Consider the following 15,596-nt stretch of genomic DNA (forward strand, 5'->3'; position numbering starts at 1 on the left):
TATTTTGCTAGAATAGTACCCTAGACTGTGATGCCCAACTGATTCCAAACAAAGGGTATTAGCGGAACACGATTGTCGCAATACTTATTACTTCAGCTAGTCTTTACCGCTAGTCTTTACCGCTCTTTCGTGAGTTATTCAATTCAAAGTACAACTATAAAGTTATGAAAAGTGTTCATAATGTCGTAAATATAGGAAACCCTGCCGGCTTCGTGTTTCTAACGTCTTTAAACTTATTTAGAATAAGCTGCAGCCGCATTTGATGGTCGATCATGAGTTTGGTTCTTGATACGATCGTCAATTTGTTCTGCTTTCGCCTCAACAAAGTTGGCATTACGAGGCGTACGATCGTGGGCCGACGTTGCCTCTTCCTCGATTGGAATTTGCGAAGGGTCCGTCATTTGATCTCCGCCTGCTTCAGATCCCACAGATACATTACGTCTACTTTGAGGACCTTGAGACGTGTAGGACGGATTATTATCAGTGACGGATGACTTTCTTCTTCCCACGGCTCCATAGGTCAATTCTGATGGATCAACAAGGCTGGGTTTGTTACCAATCTGACGCGCATAAGCATCTTCGTTCTGGGCCCATTCTGGATCGACGTTGGGTTTCTGCAGTTCATTGTAGTGCTTGATCTTGTACTCTTCAGCACTTGTAATCCCAACGTGATGCTTGCCCTTTGCCTCCGATGGTGCATTTTTCTCACCGCGACTCATGGTGTCACGACTTTCTGTCTCGTGTGGGTCGGTGGGCCTTCCAGCATCAGCGTGGCTACTCCTGCGTCTACCGGTCATAGCACCCCAAGCATCTTTGAATGTAGTGGAAAGTTTCGAAAACTCGCTAGTATCCTTCGAACTATCCTCCTCACGAAGCGCTTCGCCCTGATCATGATGCTCCTGCCCATGGCCGTGCGATTTTCCAGAAACAGTCCTGCCTAAGGCAGCAAACGGAGCATTGCCTAGGCTCATACTTCTGCTCTTGGCTCTTGTGCGGTTTCCACTAGAATCTGTACTTTCAGCAAGTGAAGATCTCCGTCTTTCATTGTCAGTGGATGTCGGGTCTCGCTGGTCTGAACCCAAACCTGATGGGTGATACGCTTCGAATCCTTCTTCTTCGTCTTGTGATAACACCATTTGTTGTTGGGGAATGTCTGCTGCCACATTAGCATGTTGGCCGACTGCTCCAAAATCTTTGTCCTGATGACGACTTTGCCCTTTGCTATCTTTGTCGGTATGAGATTCTAGGCCCTGACCAGTTGATCTGCTGTCTTTCTCAATGGGAAATTGTTGTCTGTTGCCACCATCACCACCAAGTGGGAACTTGTGACCAGCAACCCAAATGCCCTTTCCACCCTGAGAAGTAGTGTCAGGTTCGACGGTTTCTGCATGTTCCGGTGAGTGACCACCACGAGTAGAAGTAAATTCTCTCACGTTCCCATGGTCTCTCAAATTACTTTCGTCCTTAGTGGCGGCAGCCGGCCCAATGTTGCCGGTATGCTGCGTGTGCTTATCACCATGGATAGCGGGCGATGTCTCAATGTTGCCGCCATAGGTCCTGGAGGATGGTTCGACATTTCTGGAATCTTGTGCACTCTGAGCTCCGTATGCAGCGGTAGCTGCAGCAGTAGCCGCCTCAATGTCTCCAGTATGATGTGAGCTATTTCCTCCATGAGCAGCATGATGATGCTTGCCTTGTGCTTTGGGATTCAAAGTGTCGTCTGGAGCCTTTTCGTGATGTTCGTGGCCTAATTTGAGCTCTTCGCGATTGGTATCGCGTTCTGCACCTGCGTAGCTTTCCTCTGAGGGACCGCGGCCTCCTGATGCTAAAGCATCGAATAACGGCGCAATCTTCCCAGCAAGCTCAGTGTCACTTTTTTTAGGATCCAACGTACCTTGAGCTGTGCCATGGCGCTCAGTTGATCTCAAATCTTCACGATTTTCGTGGCCGAGATCTTCAGACAAACCTCTCTCCTTCGCAAAATCACGCCCTTCACCATAGTATCCATAAGCACCTGATGGAGGGGCAGCAGTAATGTCTTTGGAAACATGAACGTTTGCATTTTTTGGGGTTTCACCGGCTTTGGTTTCCGATTCAAAAGCCGGAACCGCCTTGTCACTTTGGCCAGTGGTGTATGCGCTGTCAATGAATTCACCGGGGACATGAATGCGATCATCCTTTGGCTTCTGATCGTGCCTGGATTTAGACTCAACCCCAGGAACTAGCGGCCTGTTGGCCATGGTTTCAGTGGGACTCTTGACATTTTCGTACTTATTCTTTACCCCTGGGCCTTGATAAACCTCACCAATACTACCTGTCAAATTCTCAGAACGTTTTCCCTCATCAGAGTTGATACTACGAGACTGCAAGTTGCTTCCCTTCCCTTGGTAAAAAGATTGGTGAGAATCTTTGGGTGATGTCTTGATGGTTTCACCCAAAACAGGAGTATCATGACCTGCAGAATTCTTCCTGCCAAAATGCTTCTTGTGTTCGTTGGTGCTTTCACCAACAGCAGCTGCATCATGGTCAGCAGAATTCTTCCTGCCAAAATGCTTTTTCTGCTCACTGAATTTATTTCTCAATCCAAGAGGGTCTAGGACAGAAGAACTAGAATTCGTGTCCGCCTTTTCTTTTGATACGTGGCCGGCTGATTCCGTAGCTGCACTCTTGGAATTTCTCCTTCCAAAAATACCCCTCTTGTGCTGCTCGATCTCTGGAGCAGACGTAGCAGGTAAGCTCTCTCCTTGAGAAGGTAACTGTGCGCCCACTGGTAGCGTGGTACTGAAAGTGTGCGCATTGCGCGCCTCAAAGCCTTTACCTGGCGGAGTTTCCATGTCTTCACCTTGATGGTGGTGCTGATCGTACTCGCCATGTTGATGAAATGCTGGGTCCTGGGATTGTTTGACGTTTTCATTTCCTCTACCGCCAAGGCCAGAAGATTCGAGTTTTTCAACATCCTCGATTGGGTTTTTGCGACCCTGTGAAGCATCAAAGATGTAATCTCCCTGTTGACCGCTTAAATTAGCTTGAGTAGACGATTCGTTAAACTTGTCAGTTCCGTGGGTTTCCGTGTCCGACTTGAATGGGTTATTAGAGTGAAGCTCTGACTCGTTGTAATGAGAAGACGATGTTGGTTTAGGCTCTGCAAGTTTATGGGTTTCATCTTTGGAAGCAGATGCAGTGGTCGCCTCTTCTTCATCTCCCATGTGGGTGAGATTCATAAGGGTCCTGTCGGTGACTTGATAGTTAGTAACAATAAACATGAATTACTGCTAGGTACTTTTTGTTTGAAATGAAGGATTGCTGATTGCATCATCATAGTGGTGAATTATCTGGGATTAGTGGTGTGAGAGGTGGGAAGGGGAGAAGAGAATCAAGCGCGTATTACAGGCACGCCTTCAGAGTCATATTCGGTAGCCGCGACCGGCTGCTGTTGTTGTTGTGGCACTTGTCGTTGGTTGCCGTTGGTGTCATGCTTGACTCGCATTTTCCAAAACTTGACGTTTCCCGACCCGCGAGAAGCGCCTCGATCGTCACGGGTCTCCATAGTGGTTTTGTCGCCGTTTCCATAAGTGTCATCGGAGAACCCGGGTTCCAGGGTATCGTAATGACGACGCTGACGCGAATGGGACAGACGACGCGCACTGAAAAATGACGCCACGATCGACGACCAAATAGCACACACCAACAACAGGGCTACACTAGTCCAAATAAAGGCGAAATTCTTACGTCCCAGTTTTGCCGACCGTTGGGCATCGTGAAACACATTGCGGCCCTTGACGTAGCAGCCCGTGTACAGACAAGCCGCCAGCGTTACAAAGAACCACGCCAGCCACAGTGCCAAAACGGCCAGCCACGCGTTCACTAGCGACGTGGAGAAAATCGTGACAGCCACCGGAATCACCGCCAAAACCACGTACACGAGTCCCACCAGCAGCATGGCCCAAGCCACCCGCGACAGATAGTAGTAGGTGTTGCGGTGGTTGGCAAAAGGAGCTGGCAGACTGTCACTGGCGCCGAAATTGTCCTTGGGCGAGAACGGAGACGCTGGTTTTTTGCCGGAGCAGTTTTGCAACGCCCCATTTTCGAGCCCGCACCAATCGTAATTGAACCACCTGGTCGTGCCCGGGGCACTCCCCAAGCCCGAAGTGTCAGCCTCCAGCCAGTAAAAGTCTTTAAGAACGCCCGAATTCCGGGCCCCAGATAAAATCACAAAAAATGACAGCAGTCCTGCTCCTAGCAACAATGTGAAGAACACAATGGTAACAGACTGTTTCAAACGCATTTGTGTTGAGTGTTTAAGAAGAAGCTACGATATCTTTTTTTGTTTTGTTTCCTTTTTCTTGTTTGATTTTCTACCAACAAAGTGTCATCAACAATAGCAGAGCCGTAATGACAGTTTCTTCAGAAGTGCCTCCCCTTTATACTTTTTTTACCCCCAGCGCTTTAATTACCAAATCAAAACACAAGGCTCCCCTAACCCCAATTTTTTTTACAATTTGGCGTTTTTGTGTAACCTGTTTTTGTGTAACCTGTTTTTCATCTTTGCTTTAATGCGAGACAGTATGTGATTGGCTCGTTCATTGTTGGGCCCGTTGTTTGTCTGTCTCCAACCCCTGTATCTCGCTGTATGGTCCTTGAAGACTGGCTATTGCTTTCGTGCCGCTACTACTGCCTCTCCTCTCCAATTTCCCCGGACCATGGCATCAAAGGTTCTGGACTCCTGGACCCTTTTTTTAAGTGTAGGGTGGGTGATCATTTTGTCATATAGTGACGCGGCTTTCATGGATTGCTCTTGACACATAACAGAACAAAGACGTGTGTGGGAGACGTGGGTGGGAGACATGGGAGGAGACATAGGCAAGGATACGAGGGTGGGGAGGCTGAATTAGAAGGCTGTGATTCAGAAGGCTTTGGACTAGGAATGCTTTAAGCTGCGTTGTGTTGGGTTGTGTTGTCTCTAAGCTGGGGTAAAATTCTTTTTCTTGCTTTACATGCAATACTGCCTGCAATTCTGCCTGCTAACGTAAACTTCGGTTCTCTTGCTTCACATTCAAGTCCTTTTGCCAATCTCTCGTTTGTCTTCCATTTTCTCTTGCTCATTTCAAATTTATTCCTCTTGCTTGACATGCATTTCGGCTTGCAATTCGTAGATCGAACACTCTATAGGACACCAGATTCGTACGTTTCGAGAGCTACTCACAGGAGCCTTGAAAGGCGACAGACGGAATGTTAATCGCTGATCACCACCGGCTACAAGACCTGAAAGTTCATTTTCACTCGCCCGAGTCTGGGCCCCGCCGTAGAAATTCGCAATGTTGTGAGCACCCGGAATCTCCACTCGCAGCAAACGGTGCGAGTCCAGCATGTCCTGGGTGAGGTAATCGTTGGTGAGATGGAAAACTAAACATTCCGGTGCTTGCAGCACGTGCACGACCTTGGCGTGCACCTCGAAAACGGCAAGGACATCGTTCTCGTCGTCGTCGTTAGCATCACCACTAACGTTGTTCATGGTGGCCAATACCGGAAGCTCAACATCATCTGTGACCTTCAAGTTGGCCGTAATACCGCTCAAATTCGGTGGCTCCCACACTTGAACTTGCATCGATAGTGATGGATCCTGTCGTTGCTGATGGTGATGAGGGTTGTGATGAGCATTTTCGTCGATAACGACCAAACCGTTGAATTTGGTTATAGGGAAGAACATCGCATATTGGTCGAATCTCTGGACCAGCAGCGATTGTGGGATGTGTGCAATGCTTCTGGTATAAAAAGACCTTAGAAACTGGATCTCATCGGGCCGCAAATTTGGGTCGTGGGCCAAAATAGGCTCGCACGTGCGGACAATCCCGTCAACCCCGCCATTGTACAGCTTGACCTTCAGTTCCAACCGGCACACAATGCCCTGGTGCGTCAGATTGTTGTCAAAAACGTTAAATAGTTCCTTGTAAGTAATGCCCATCTTCTCCCGAACGTAGCGGTCGAATTGTGCCAAGTGATCGTTGTAGATCACAAACGGGAACGCTTTGTCCTGTGGCAACCGATCTGCGTACGTCCCTATAAAGGCATCGGCAGCAGAAAGAGTGTTGCTTGGGTGCGACGTAAAATCCGTGAATGCGAATTTGGTCATCTTCTTGCCAACGCTTTTGGCACTCACCAGCAACGCAAAAGTCCTCACAAACTCAACCCGTTTCTCGGCAAGCGAAATGGCTGAAAACGTCGTGAGTGGATCTCTGGATTCCTGCGAATACTGGGATGAATGATTGCTAGAAACAACGACTTGACTCGCCGCTGGTGTGGGAGGAGGGGACACCAGCTTTTCAATTCTTTCATCGGCCTTAACGGATCTCAATGCCAGCTTGAAAGTGAAATGACCGTTTCCAAGCAACAGCGGAACTTTTTTGGCCGCGATAGTAAGCTTGTCCTCTCTGCAGTAAGTTCTTAGCTGTTCTATCAAGGATTCTGAACTGTCAGCATCGAGGAGTTTTGACCCGCACTTTATATTATCAACAGAGTTGGCCTCAATCTCTACGCAATTGACATTTACGCACAGAAGCTCGGAATCCGCCGTTAGTTCTTGATCACCGGGCTGACAAAGAAGCACCGCGCTAGGACCAGTCGAGCCATGATGGACGCGTATACCCGCTACCCTAACTTGTAATTTCAAAATTTCATCTGTGCATGCACTCGCAATCGAAGAATTCAAGGCTTTGATGTTGTGTTCCAAAGCACCCGAAACTCGCTGTTTTTTGGGTGGAGGTTGTTTTTTTTCTGCCTCCAGATTTTCTCCAGTATCAAAAGAAGTCACAGAGCTCGTAGATGACAGACTGGATTGCTGAATTGGGGCTTCCGCTTGGATATTTTTCCCCGTTTGTGCGTAATTGGTGTTAGCAAGATGTATAGTCTTTGGCCTAGCTTCTAGAGCCCGCAGCTGTGAAACTGCTCCACTTTCTGCCGTACCCATGGCGCTTGAAACTGTGGAATGGAATCCCGAACTTCCCGAGTGTTCGATTCTGTCGTTTGTGAGAGAATCACCTTGAGTTCCACCCGCTGGAACTGCATTGCTTGGCTGGCTCCAATGTGCATATGAGTTGAAATCTGGGTCAGTGTCTGGAACCTGGGAATCAAAGTCGTTCACGGAATCGTGATCGTTGTTGAATCTCGCGGCCCCATACATAGGATTTTTCGTGTTTATCAATTGTATGGATTCTTGGCGGGCTTGGAAGTAGCGCAGCATTTCATTAGTTAGATTTGACAATTTCACAAATTTGAATTGGGCTTTCGAATTACGGTTGAGTTTCACCAGGTTATCGAAGATTGTTTTTGTAGCCTCATATACAGCAGTGCCCATATCGTTATCTCGAGCAGCAAACAGCGTAGTGTTCAGATCGATGGGACGCAGTCCCTTCAAAAAAATACCATAGCTGCTGCCACGGCCTACCAATGCACCTTTACAAAGTACAAAGCACAGTTTATCCAAATGTATATGCTCAAGGTTGAATTGTGTCTCAGCCTCATTCTCCGGGAATTCAAGATCAAATTGTTGAGAGAACAACGAAAGGGTCATTCGAGTGAGATTCAAAGTCGCAGTCGTATTGCATATGATTCGACAAGTGTAATCAGGTTCTTCGGTGTCACCATGCTGGAAGTTTTTGAAGTATAGATGGCATTTGGTCTGAGGATCAAAATCAATGTCTGTTAATACAGATACAAATTGTATACCGCGATTCACCATTGTGTCCCCCGAGAGGAGGCTCGAAAGCTCTCCTGGACTCTTGACAAACACGTATTCATTAGCCAGCGCGTCGCTCATGCCTCACTTTCAGCCCTGATAACTCTTTTTACTTGACTGTTGACATTCTCAAAAGTTAAAGATGTTCGATAGACGTTATATTGTCGTAAACTAGTACGACGAGAACCTTTGAATTCATTCGTGAAAGATACCTGGACAGTATCAGTGGCCTCTTATCGACAAATCTGTCCGATTCACAATGTTTGGATTATCCAGATCTAATGGGCCACAAAAGAAGGTGTTAGTTACACAAGACGACTTTTACGATGACGCAGTTGCAAAGGAAGAGCAAGCTGAAAGATGGGCATTATCTGATATCAAAAAGACCATCCGGCAGTACCTATTGGCATTCGAATCATACGAGAGGGGTCTCAATGCTGCAGAGGCCACGTTGAGTGGGAGCTGCCACATCTATTATAATCAAACTAGACTGCTGTTGAAGATGCATACGGATTTCATTGCTAATGATGGACACATCAATATTCTCCAATACGTCAATCTGAGCGATCTTGGTGACCTGACTGTTCTATTCCAGCCACTAGGATCCATTACCGAACGTTTCGAACTTGCATTTGCCAAGTTCGGAGACATATGTTCCTGGGACTTGCATTTCAACCTTTTGACCTGTTATTATAGTCGAATCGAAAACTTCGAAACTGTACCTGGTCAAGAAGTTTTGCACGTTTTTGAGAAGTTTAGGACGCTTAGCCAAAAACTCATTGAGCTGCACGTTCAGGAACTCGAAACTTGGGATGTGGCCAATGCCGATGGACTCTCCAATGTCGAGTCATACGAAGATACCGCCAAGGGACCCGACCAGGAGCGCGACCAGGAGCCCGAAGCTGTGGAAATGCAGGATGAAATTACAGTCTGGACGCTAATCGACACGCTGGCAGTAAGCTATCGTTGTATAGCCGCCGTTTTGGAGCTGTTCATCGAGTCTAGCAGCGGGACGCTGGATACTCTAAACGCTGTGCAAGCCGACTGGCTTAGCAACAATGCTCAAGAGTACAAATCGCAGCTGGACAATTTCTTGGCAAACACGACCCACATTCATGAAGAGTCTGCTGACACCGGGGAGCTGAAGCTCGCGATATGGTCCATTGAAGCACTCAGGATTGCCACTGACGATGGGTTTGAAGGTTTGAAGACCCTTATCGCAGATCTTCCCAACGAAGACACGGGCAGGCTGCTTATCGCAGTGGATGTGCTGCACTTGGCTGGACAGCCTTCCCGGGGCACTGCCAATTCGCAACTATGGGCCATATACACGGAAATCGGACGAGTTTTGAGAATTGTAGATTCTCAACTTGCTGCAAAGCGGCAGGACATCACGAGTGGTCGTCTTAAGCACATTGAAAACGAGCTGAGTCCCACCGTTTTCCATCTTTGTGACGTCCTAATAAACCGTTCCGATAATGAGCTTTTCCGGTACATGATCAAGACCTCTTCTACAGACACCAGCACAAGCTATGATGGTAGTTCAGACCCCAACGCTGCCAAGACTGCAGCAGTGTTACTAAAAAACGCCCAAGTCCTGCTCAAGAATGCTAAGGCCATATCCCAGCAATCTTGCGGCTTTCGTGAGTACATCTCGGACAAACTCAAGCGAAACTATATTTACAAGCAAGCTGAAGATCGTCTAGAGTTCATCGAGTCTCATAAAACCACAGAAACCATCTCAGAACTTGCTCAAAACCATCCATTTTACGCTACAAATTACAGCTTTCACTAAACAGATGCAAATCAGTGCTACACCCATGGAGAGTTAATCGATCTGACCGCGTGCCGCTACCATCCAAGTATAAAACTTATACCTGACTCTACCACTTGATTTGAACGTCACATTATCTCATCATCATCACTTATCATCGACACCAAAGCTATATTTGGATCGATCGCCTAAGACGTTAGATCCTGTATTGATTTTGAGATCTGAATATATATAAAATACGCGAAACAGAGGTCAAACAGTTTCGGGTTTTGGAGGACTTCAACAGCTATAAAACCATCCGTCAAGAACTTTAGAATTTATGGATTACCGTTACCAATATGGAAATGGCTACGCACATGCTGATAGCAGCCAAAACACAGTAATGGAGCCCAATGTGAGCGAAGATGGACATCCAGAAGATCACGAAAACAGACAACAATATGGAGAGTTCTTCCAACAATATCCGCAGCAGTACGCGCAAAACACACAACCAGCGCATACTGGCGAGTTCGAAGAGTATCACGATAACTCCCACGATGCTCACGAATCTTACCGGATGCAAAACGCGAATTATACGCAACAATACAACGTTCCTACGATCAACGTGTATCATGCTGCACAGCCCATTCCCCTGGCTCACGATAATGTCATACCGATGCCATCGAGTACTGCCATAGCAAGCAACGATCAGCTTTATGCCATGGACTACGAACCTAGGAATTCAGATTCCAGCGCTCAGATCAGCAACGACGAGTCATTCCCACCAGATACTATGCCGATTTTGAACCATCACCATCTCCAACAACGCAGACCACCTCCGGTATCAAATTCCGCCGCATTTGGTTCAGATCTCAACCAGCCAACAGATTACTACAAATACGATCCTGAAGACCCTACAGACTACATCGATCAAACTGGCGATGACTATCAGATCAACACATTTTACGGCAATAATAACCAAATGGCCAACCCATATGCCAGTACTTTTGATCTCAACGACTACGCCGACCAAGAAGTGTATTCGGACGGAGCTAGCTCATTAATAGGCTACGACGAGAGAAGAAGCAGAGATTTGGCCGACTATTCGTACGACAATGCGGACGCCAATACGCTTTCGAAACTTGCGGTGTCCAGAGAACAGGGCGATGAAGAAGACGAAGACATCGTGCTGAACAGTCGCGGTGAGAAAATGGGTAGTAATGGCTCCCATGACAGGGCCCATGGGCCAGAAAGGACACACACAACAGTGCGGAAATTCAAGTTGAGCATGGGCAATTTCGTCTTCGATTGTCCCATCAGTGAAAACCTCATAGCGCAATATGTGAGAGCTGTGGACGACGAGAATAAGCTTTCAAATGAATTCAAATTCATGAGATATCAAGCTGTAACGTGCGAACCGCTGATGTTTCAACCGAATAATTTCACGCTTCGCCAACTCAAGTACGGGCAACCTCGGCGTACGGAACTAATGATAGTGATAACCATGTACAACGAAGATGACGTCTTGTTGGGAAGAACGCTCAAAGGCGTTATGGACAACATACGTCATTTCACAAAGAAGAAAAATTCGTCAACTTGGGGCTCTGATGCGTGGAAAAAAATTGTGGTTTGTGTTGTTTCAGATGGGCGATCTAAGATTCATGAACGCTCTTTAGCTCTTATGAGTGCCCTAGGTTGTTATCAAGATGGCTTCGCAAAGGGCGAAATCAACGACAAGAAGGTGATTGCGCACGTTTATGAGCACACTTCTAAAGTCAACATTCGAAGCGTCAAAGATGGCAAGGTCGAACTTGATTGTGGTGTAAATACTGTACCCATCCAATTGTTGTTTTGTCTGAAAGAAAATAACCAAAAGAAAATCAATTCCCATCGTTGGGCTCTAGAGGCGTTTGGGGAAGTTTTGCAGCCCAATGTCGTCAATCTTTTGGATGCAGGGACAATGCCCGGCAAGGACTCTATTTACGAACTATGGCGTGAATTTAAAAATCCTCAGGTGGGTGGAGCATGCGGAGAAATCAAGACGGATCTGGGCAAAGGTTTCAGAAAGCTTTTGAATCCTCTTGTAGCTTCGCAAAACTTTGAGTACAAACTTTCAAATATTTTGGATAAGACTACAGAATCCAATTTCGGTTTTATCACTGTGCTACCGGGCGCATTTTCTGCGTACCGGTTCGAAGCGATACGAGGGGAGCCATTGCGTAAATATTTCATGGGAGACGATTTGAATGCAAGGGTTTTTATTTCCAACATGTATCTTGCTGAGGATCGTATCCTGTGTTTCGAGATTGTGACGAAGAAAGACAGCAATTGGATCTTGAAATACTCAAAGAGTTCTTATGGATCCACAGATGTTCCTGAAAAAATACCAGAGTTCATCCTGCAGAGAAGAAGATGGATGAATGGATCTTTCTTTGCGGCACTGTACTCTTTCATTCACTTTTACAAGATTTGGAGCAGCGGTCACTCTGTGGGCAGAAAATTCATGCTCAACCTGCAATTCATTTACCTTGCACTAACTAGTTTGGTGTCATGGTTCTCTTTGAGCTCATTCTTTTTGGTTTTCAGAATACTAACCATGTCCATTGCCGTGTCATATAATGACCATAAGGTCTTTCGAGTTTTGTCCGTGATATTTCTCTGGCTTTACGGTGTCTCTGTGCTAATAACCTTTATTCTCTCTCTCGGAAATAAACCCAAGGGCACTTCCAAGTTCTATCTGTCAACGTTCATTTTCTTTGCCGTCCTCATGGTGTACATGATATTCTGCGCCATTTTCATGAGTGTGCACTCGATTCGCAATATAATTGATGCTGGAAACGTCACATTCCGGAGCTTAATCCGACAGGAGACTTTCAGGGACCTAATAATATCGATGGGGTCGACTTATTGCCTTTATTTACTGAGCTCCTTGGTGTACTTGCACCCAACGCATATGTTCACAAGTTTTATGCAATATCTGCTTTTGAGCCCTTCGTACATCAATGTGCTGAACATTTACGCTTTTTGCAACGTTCACGATATTTCGTGGGGTACAAAAGGTTTCGCTGCGAAGCCGCTCGGCAAAATCCATTCTAAGGAAGACGGTACAGTTAAATTGGAAATTCCGGTGTCTGCAAAAGAAATCGATGATAATTACCTTAAGCACTGCGAGGTGTTGAAAACACCTGCTGCCGAAGAAAAAGATGATGAGCTTTCATTAGAGGAGAAAAAGACTAGTTACTACGCTATGGTGCGGTCCGTCGTGATCATCCTCTGGGTCATTTCAAATTTCATCATTGTGGCCGTTGTACTCGAAACAGGTGGAATTGGACAGTACGAATCATTGAACAATTCCAGCACGGCTACACAAACCACTGTGTCGATTCTGCCTCAGCGGTCTACGATATATTTCTCCGTCATTCTGTGGGTCGTGGCCTTCATGGCCGCATTCCGTTTCATTGGGTGTTGCGTGTACCTCACGAAGAGATTTATCCATCGCCTCAGGTCTCGGTCATGAATGGTGGTTAAAGGTACGAGCGCTGACTCGATGCAAACGAGGCTGGCTTATGAAGTCCCCACCAAAGACTTTGTCCGTCCCCGTCACATGGGTCTCTTTTACTGCCATTATATTCGTTTTCAAGGCTGATTGTCCGCCAAGCTCGAGAAGTACCAACTGTAGAGAAAAGACGTATAAACACACAAACGCCATCAGTCATGAAGATTGTGCTCCAAAAAGTCAGTCGTGCTTCTGTTACAGTTGATTCTCAAATCGTGTCTGCGTATGTCAATATTCCATAGACCTGCTCAATAAACGTCACGCTAACTTACCAAAATAGCATCAACACCGGCTTCATGCTCCTGGTGGGTATTTCCGTCGACGACGGTGACCAGGATATCGAGAAGCTTTCCAGAAAAGTGGTCTCACTGCGTGCTTTCGATGACAACGAAGGCTACGGATGGAAAAAAAACATACGTGAAGTGAATGGTCAGATTTTGTCAATTTCGCAGTTTACGCTGCTGGGACAGACGAAAAAGGGCACCAAGCCGGACTTCCACCAAGCCCAAAAGGGACATTTGGCCAAGGAGCTCTACGACAAGTTTCTAGGCCTATTGCGTCAAGAATTGGGCCAGGAAAACGTCAAAGATGGAGTTTTTGGTGCCATGATGAGTTGCGAGCTGGTCAACGAGGGACCAGTGACACTTATTTTAGACACGAAGGATTAGAGCTAAAAAGCTCTGATCTTTGGAGAAAGGTTTTTCATAGACCTGCTATCGCCGTCATGTGTTGTCCTTCGTAGCTTATCTCTGAAGATACCACTTTTTTACGATATATTAGATCTCGTAAGACTTGAAATAACTTACTTCAAAGAACGGACTTTTGACTATAAAGACACAACATAACAGCGTTTCAAATCATCTAACGCGGCTCTCATTGCGTGGTACTTGTAGCATTGAGAAATTCCGAATACTATGTGTCGTTTTTTAATTTTCAAAGGTATGTTTTAGCGGTATTCAAAGCCATTTGGGTGACTTTTTGATAGTATATTTCGCTATGCAGAATCACTAACTTTAGATTGTGTTTACAGGCAAAGAACCGGTGCGTTTATCACACCTTTTGACTCGGCCTGCGCATTCGATCATCAAGCAGTCGTTTGACAGTCGGCTGCGGCTTGATACCAGAAGACCTATTAATGGTGATGGGTTTGGATTGGCATACTACTCTGCAGACGAAGAACTCGAAGAAGATGGGCCCTGCATTTTCAAAGCCATCACACCTGCCTGGAATAACCAAAATCTAGATGTGCTTGCCGAGAAGACCAAATCTGCGCTAGTTTTTGCGCATGTTCGGGCCTCGACATACGGTGTGCTCTCCGAGACTAACTGCCATCCGTTCACGTACCACCGCATCACCTTCATGCACAACGGCGGGATTTCCAACTTTCGCAAGATCAAGAGACGGTTTCTGGCTCATTTGGACGACGAGTACTTCAACTTAATCCAGGGCAGCACCGATTCCGAGTGTGCATTTGCGCTGTTCCTTGACACTCTGCACAAGATGGGCTGCAACACTTCTGACAAACGGGGCGATTTTGGACATGCTACGCTACGCAAATGTATGATGCAGACGATTGAGTACATAAAGGACTGGACCCGTGAGGCCAATGCGTCGGATCCCTGCGCAGAGCCTTCCATATTGAATTTTGCCGTTACCGACGGGGCCAGCGTCGTTGTTTCGCGGTATGTGACGTCCAAGACCGACGAAGCTGCGTCTCTACACTTTAGTTGCGGGTCACGCTTCGTCGAATCTGCGCCGGGCGAATATCGCATGGAACGTCTGGATAGAAACCAGGACGTTATCATGGTAGCGTCTGAGCCTCTCACATTCGAACGTGGTGACTGGACTACTGTGCCAACCAATAGCGTACTCACCATCAAGAATCAAACTGTTCTACTGCACCCTATCGTTGACGAATACTACCAAGAAGACCCATTATACATTCGCAGCTCATCACTCGCAGAAAGAAAGGGTCTTATGGGCTCTGTGCCGCTTTCGAAACCCTTGGAGCGGAACGTGCCACCGTTGGAGAGAGAAGGACGTTCTAGACCGCACACTTCTGCAGTTGGCGCGTGATTTAGAGCGGCAACTGGAGAAACTTTGTTCCATCTCTCATCTGGCAGGTGCACTCACTACTAACTTTTATTATAGATGGGCCAGACAAACAATCTCCTCAGTCAACTTGACTGACAGCTTACCTAAGCCTTGGCAATCGATAGGTCATGTGACAATTATTCATCAAGACAATTTAAATTGCGACTGATCCCTCAAACATGCGATGAGCAAAACATAAACCGTTTTGTTCACCCTATAACGTTTTATCTGCTGCGATATTTGCCTTGCTGCTAGACTCCTGAGTTTCCGGCTTTTCCACACAGTTCTCCGTTTTCGTTTCCGGATCCAACTGAGCCGCTGAGTAAGACAAACAAGGATGGTGTCAGTTTTTCAGACGGCTGCACACAGGAAAACGGCTGCAAGCAACAAGAACAACCACTGCGATATATGAAAAAGGACTAGTACATTCTTCAACGCATTAATTAACGCAAAAATGGGGG

At 46.6% G+C, this 15,596-nt stretch overlaps 7 protein-coding genes across 7 annotated transcripts; 4 read left to right on the top strand and 3 right to left on the bottom strand.

Moving 5' to 3' along the window:
• Positions 1 to 233: 233 nt before the first annotated feature.
• On the bottom strand, positions 234 to 3,221 carry LALA0_S12e03246g (LALA0S12e03246g1_1; the record flags this gene model as incomplete). The annotated part of the gene is made up of 1 exon (XM_022775045.1): positions 234 to 3,221. One exon carries the CDS (start codon positions 3,219 to 3,221, stop codon positions 234 to 236), a length of 2,988 nt encoding a protein of 995 aa, XP_022630832.1.
• A 152-nt stretch (positions 3,222 to 3,373) lies between these two features.
• Positions 3,374 to 4,285, bottom strand: LALA0_S12e03268g (LALA0S12e03268g1_1; the record flags this gene model as incomplete). The annotated part of the gene is made up of 1 exon (XM_022775046.1): positions 3,374 to 4,285. The coding sequence occupies one exon, from the start codon at positions 4,283 to 4,285 to the stop codon at positions 3,374 to 3,376; it is 912 nt and encodes a 303-aa protein (XP_022630833.1).
• An 825-nt stretch (positions 4,286 to 5,110) lies between these two features.
• On the bottom strand, positions 5,111 to 7,813 carry CDC13 (LALA0S12e03290g1_1; the record flags this gene model as incomplete). Its single annotated transcript, XM_022775047.1, has 1 exon — positions 5,111 to 7,813. One exon carries the CDS (start codon positions 7,811 to 7,813, stop codon positions 5,111 to 5,113), a length of 2,703 nt encoding a protein of 900 aa, XP_022630834.1.
• A 178-nt stretch (positions 7,814 to 7,991) lies between these two features.
• LALA0_S12e03312g (LALA0S12e03312g1_1) lies at positions 7,992 to 9,527 on the top strand (the record flags this gene model as incomplete). The annotated part of the gene is made up of 1 exon (XM_022775048.1): positions 7,992 to 9,527. The coding sequence occupies one exon, from the start codon at positions 7,992 to 7,994 to the stop codon at positions 9,525 to 9,527; it is 1,536 nt and encodes a 511-aa protein (XP_022630835.1).
• Positions 9,528 to 9,825: 298 nt separating this feature from the next.
• CHS1 (LALA0S12e03334g1_1) lies at positions 9,826 to 13,002 on the top strand (the record flags this gene model as incomplete). The annotated part of the gene is made up of 1 exon (XM_022775049.1): positions 9,826 to 13,002. The coding sequence occupies one exon, from the start codon at positions 9,826 to 9,828 to the stop codon at positions 13,000 to 13,002; it is 3,177 nt and encodes a 1,058-aa protein (XP_022630836.1).
• Positions 13,003 to 13,199: 197 nt separating this feature from the next.
• DTD1 (LALA0S12e03356g1_1) lies at positions 13,200 to 13,709 on the top strand (the record flags this gene model as incomplete). The annotated part of the gene is made up of 2 exons (XM_022775050.1): positions 13,200 to 13,264; positions 13,322 to 13,709. 2 exons carry the CDS (start codon positions 13,200 to 13,202, stop codon positions 13,707 to 13,709), a joined length of 453 nt encoding a protein of 150 aa, XP_022630837.1.
• A 246-nt stretch (positions 13,710 to 13,955) lies between these two features.
• On the top strand, positions 13,956 to 15,117 carry DUG3 (LALA0S12e03378g1_1; the record flags this gene model as incomplete). Its single annotated transcript, XM_022775051.1, has 2 exons — positions 13,956 to 13,980; positions 14,072 to 15,117. 2 exons carry the CDS (start codon positions 13,956 to 13,958, stop codon positions 15,115 to 15,117), a joined length of 1,071 nt encoding a protein of 356 aa, XP_022630838.1.
• Positions 15,118 to 15,596: the final 479 nt, after the last annotated feature.

Source organism: Lachancea lanzarotensis, scaffold LALA0S12, assembly GCF_000938715.1.
Source record: "Lachancea lanzarotensis genome assembly LALA0, scaffold LALA0S12, whole genome shotgun sequence".
Classification (NCBI taxonomy): domain Eukaryota; kingdom Fungi; phylum Ascomycota; class Saccharomycetes; order Saccharomycetales; family Saccharomycetaceae; genus Lachancea; species Lachancea lanzarotensis.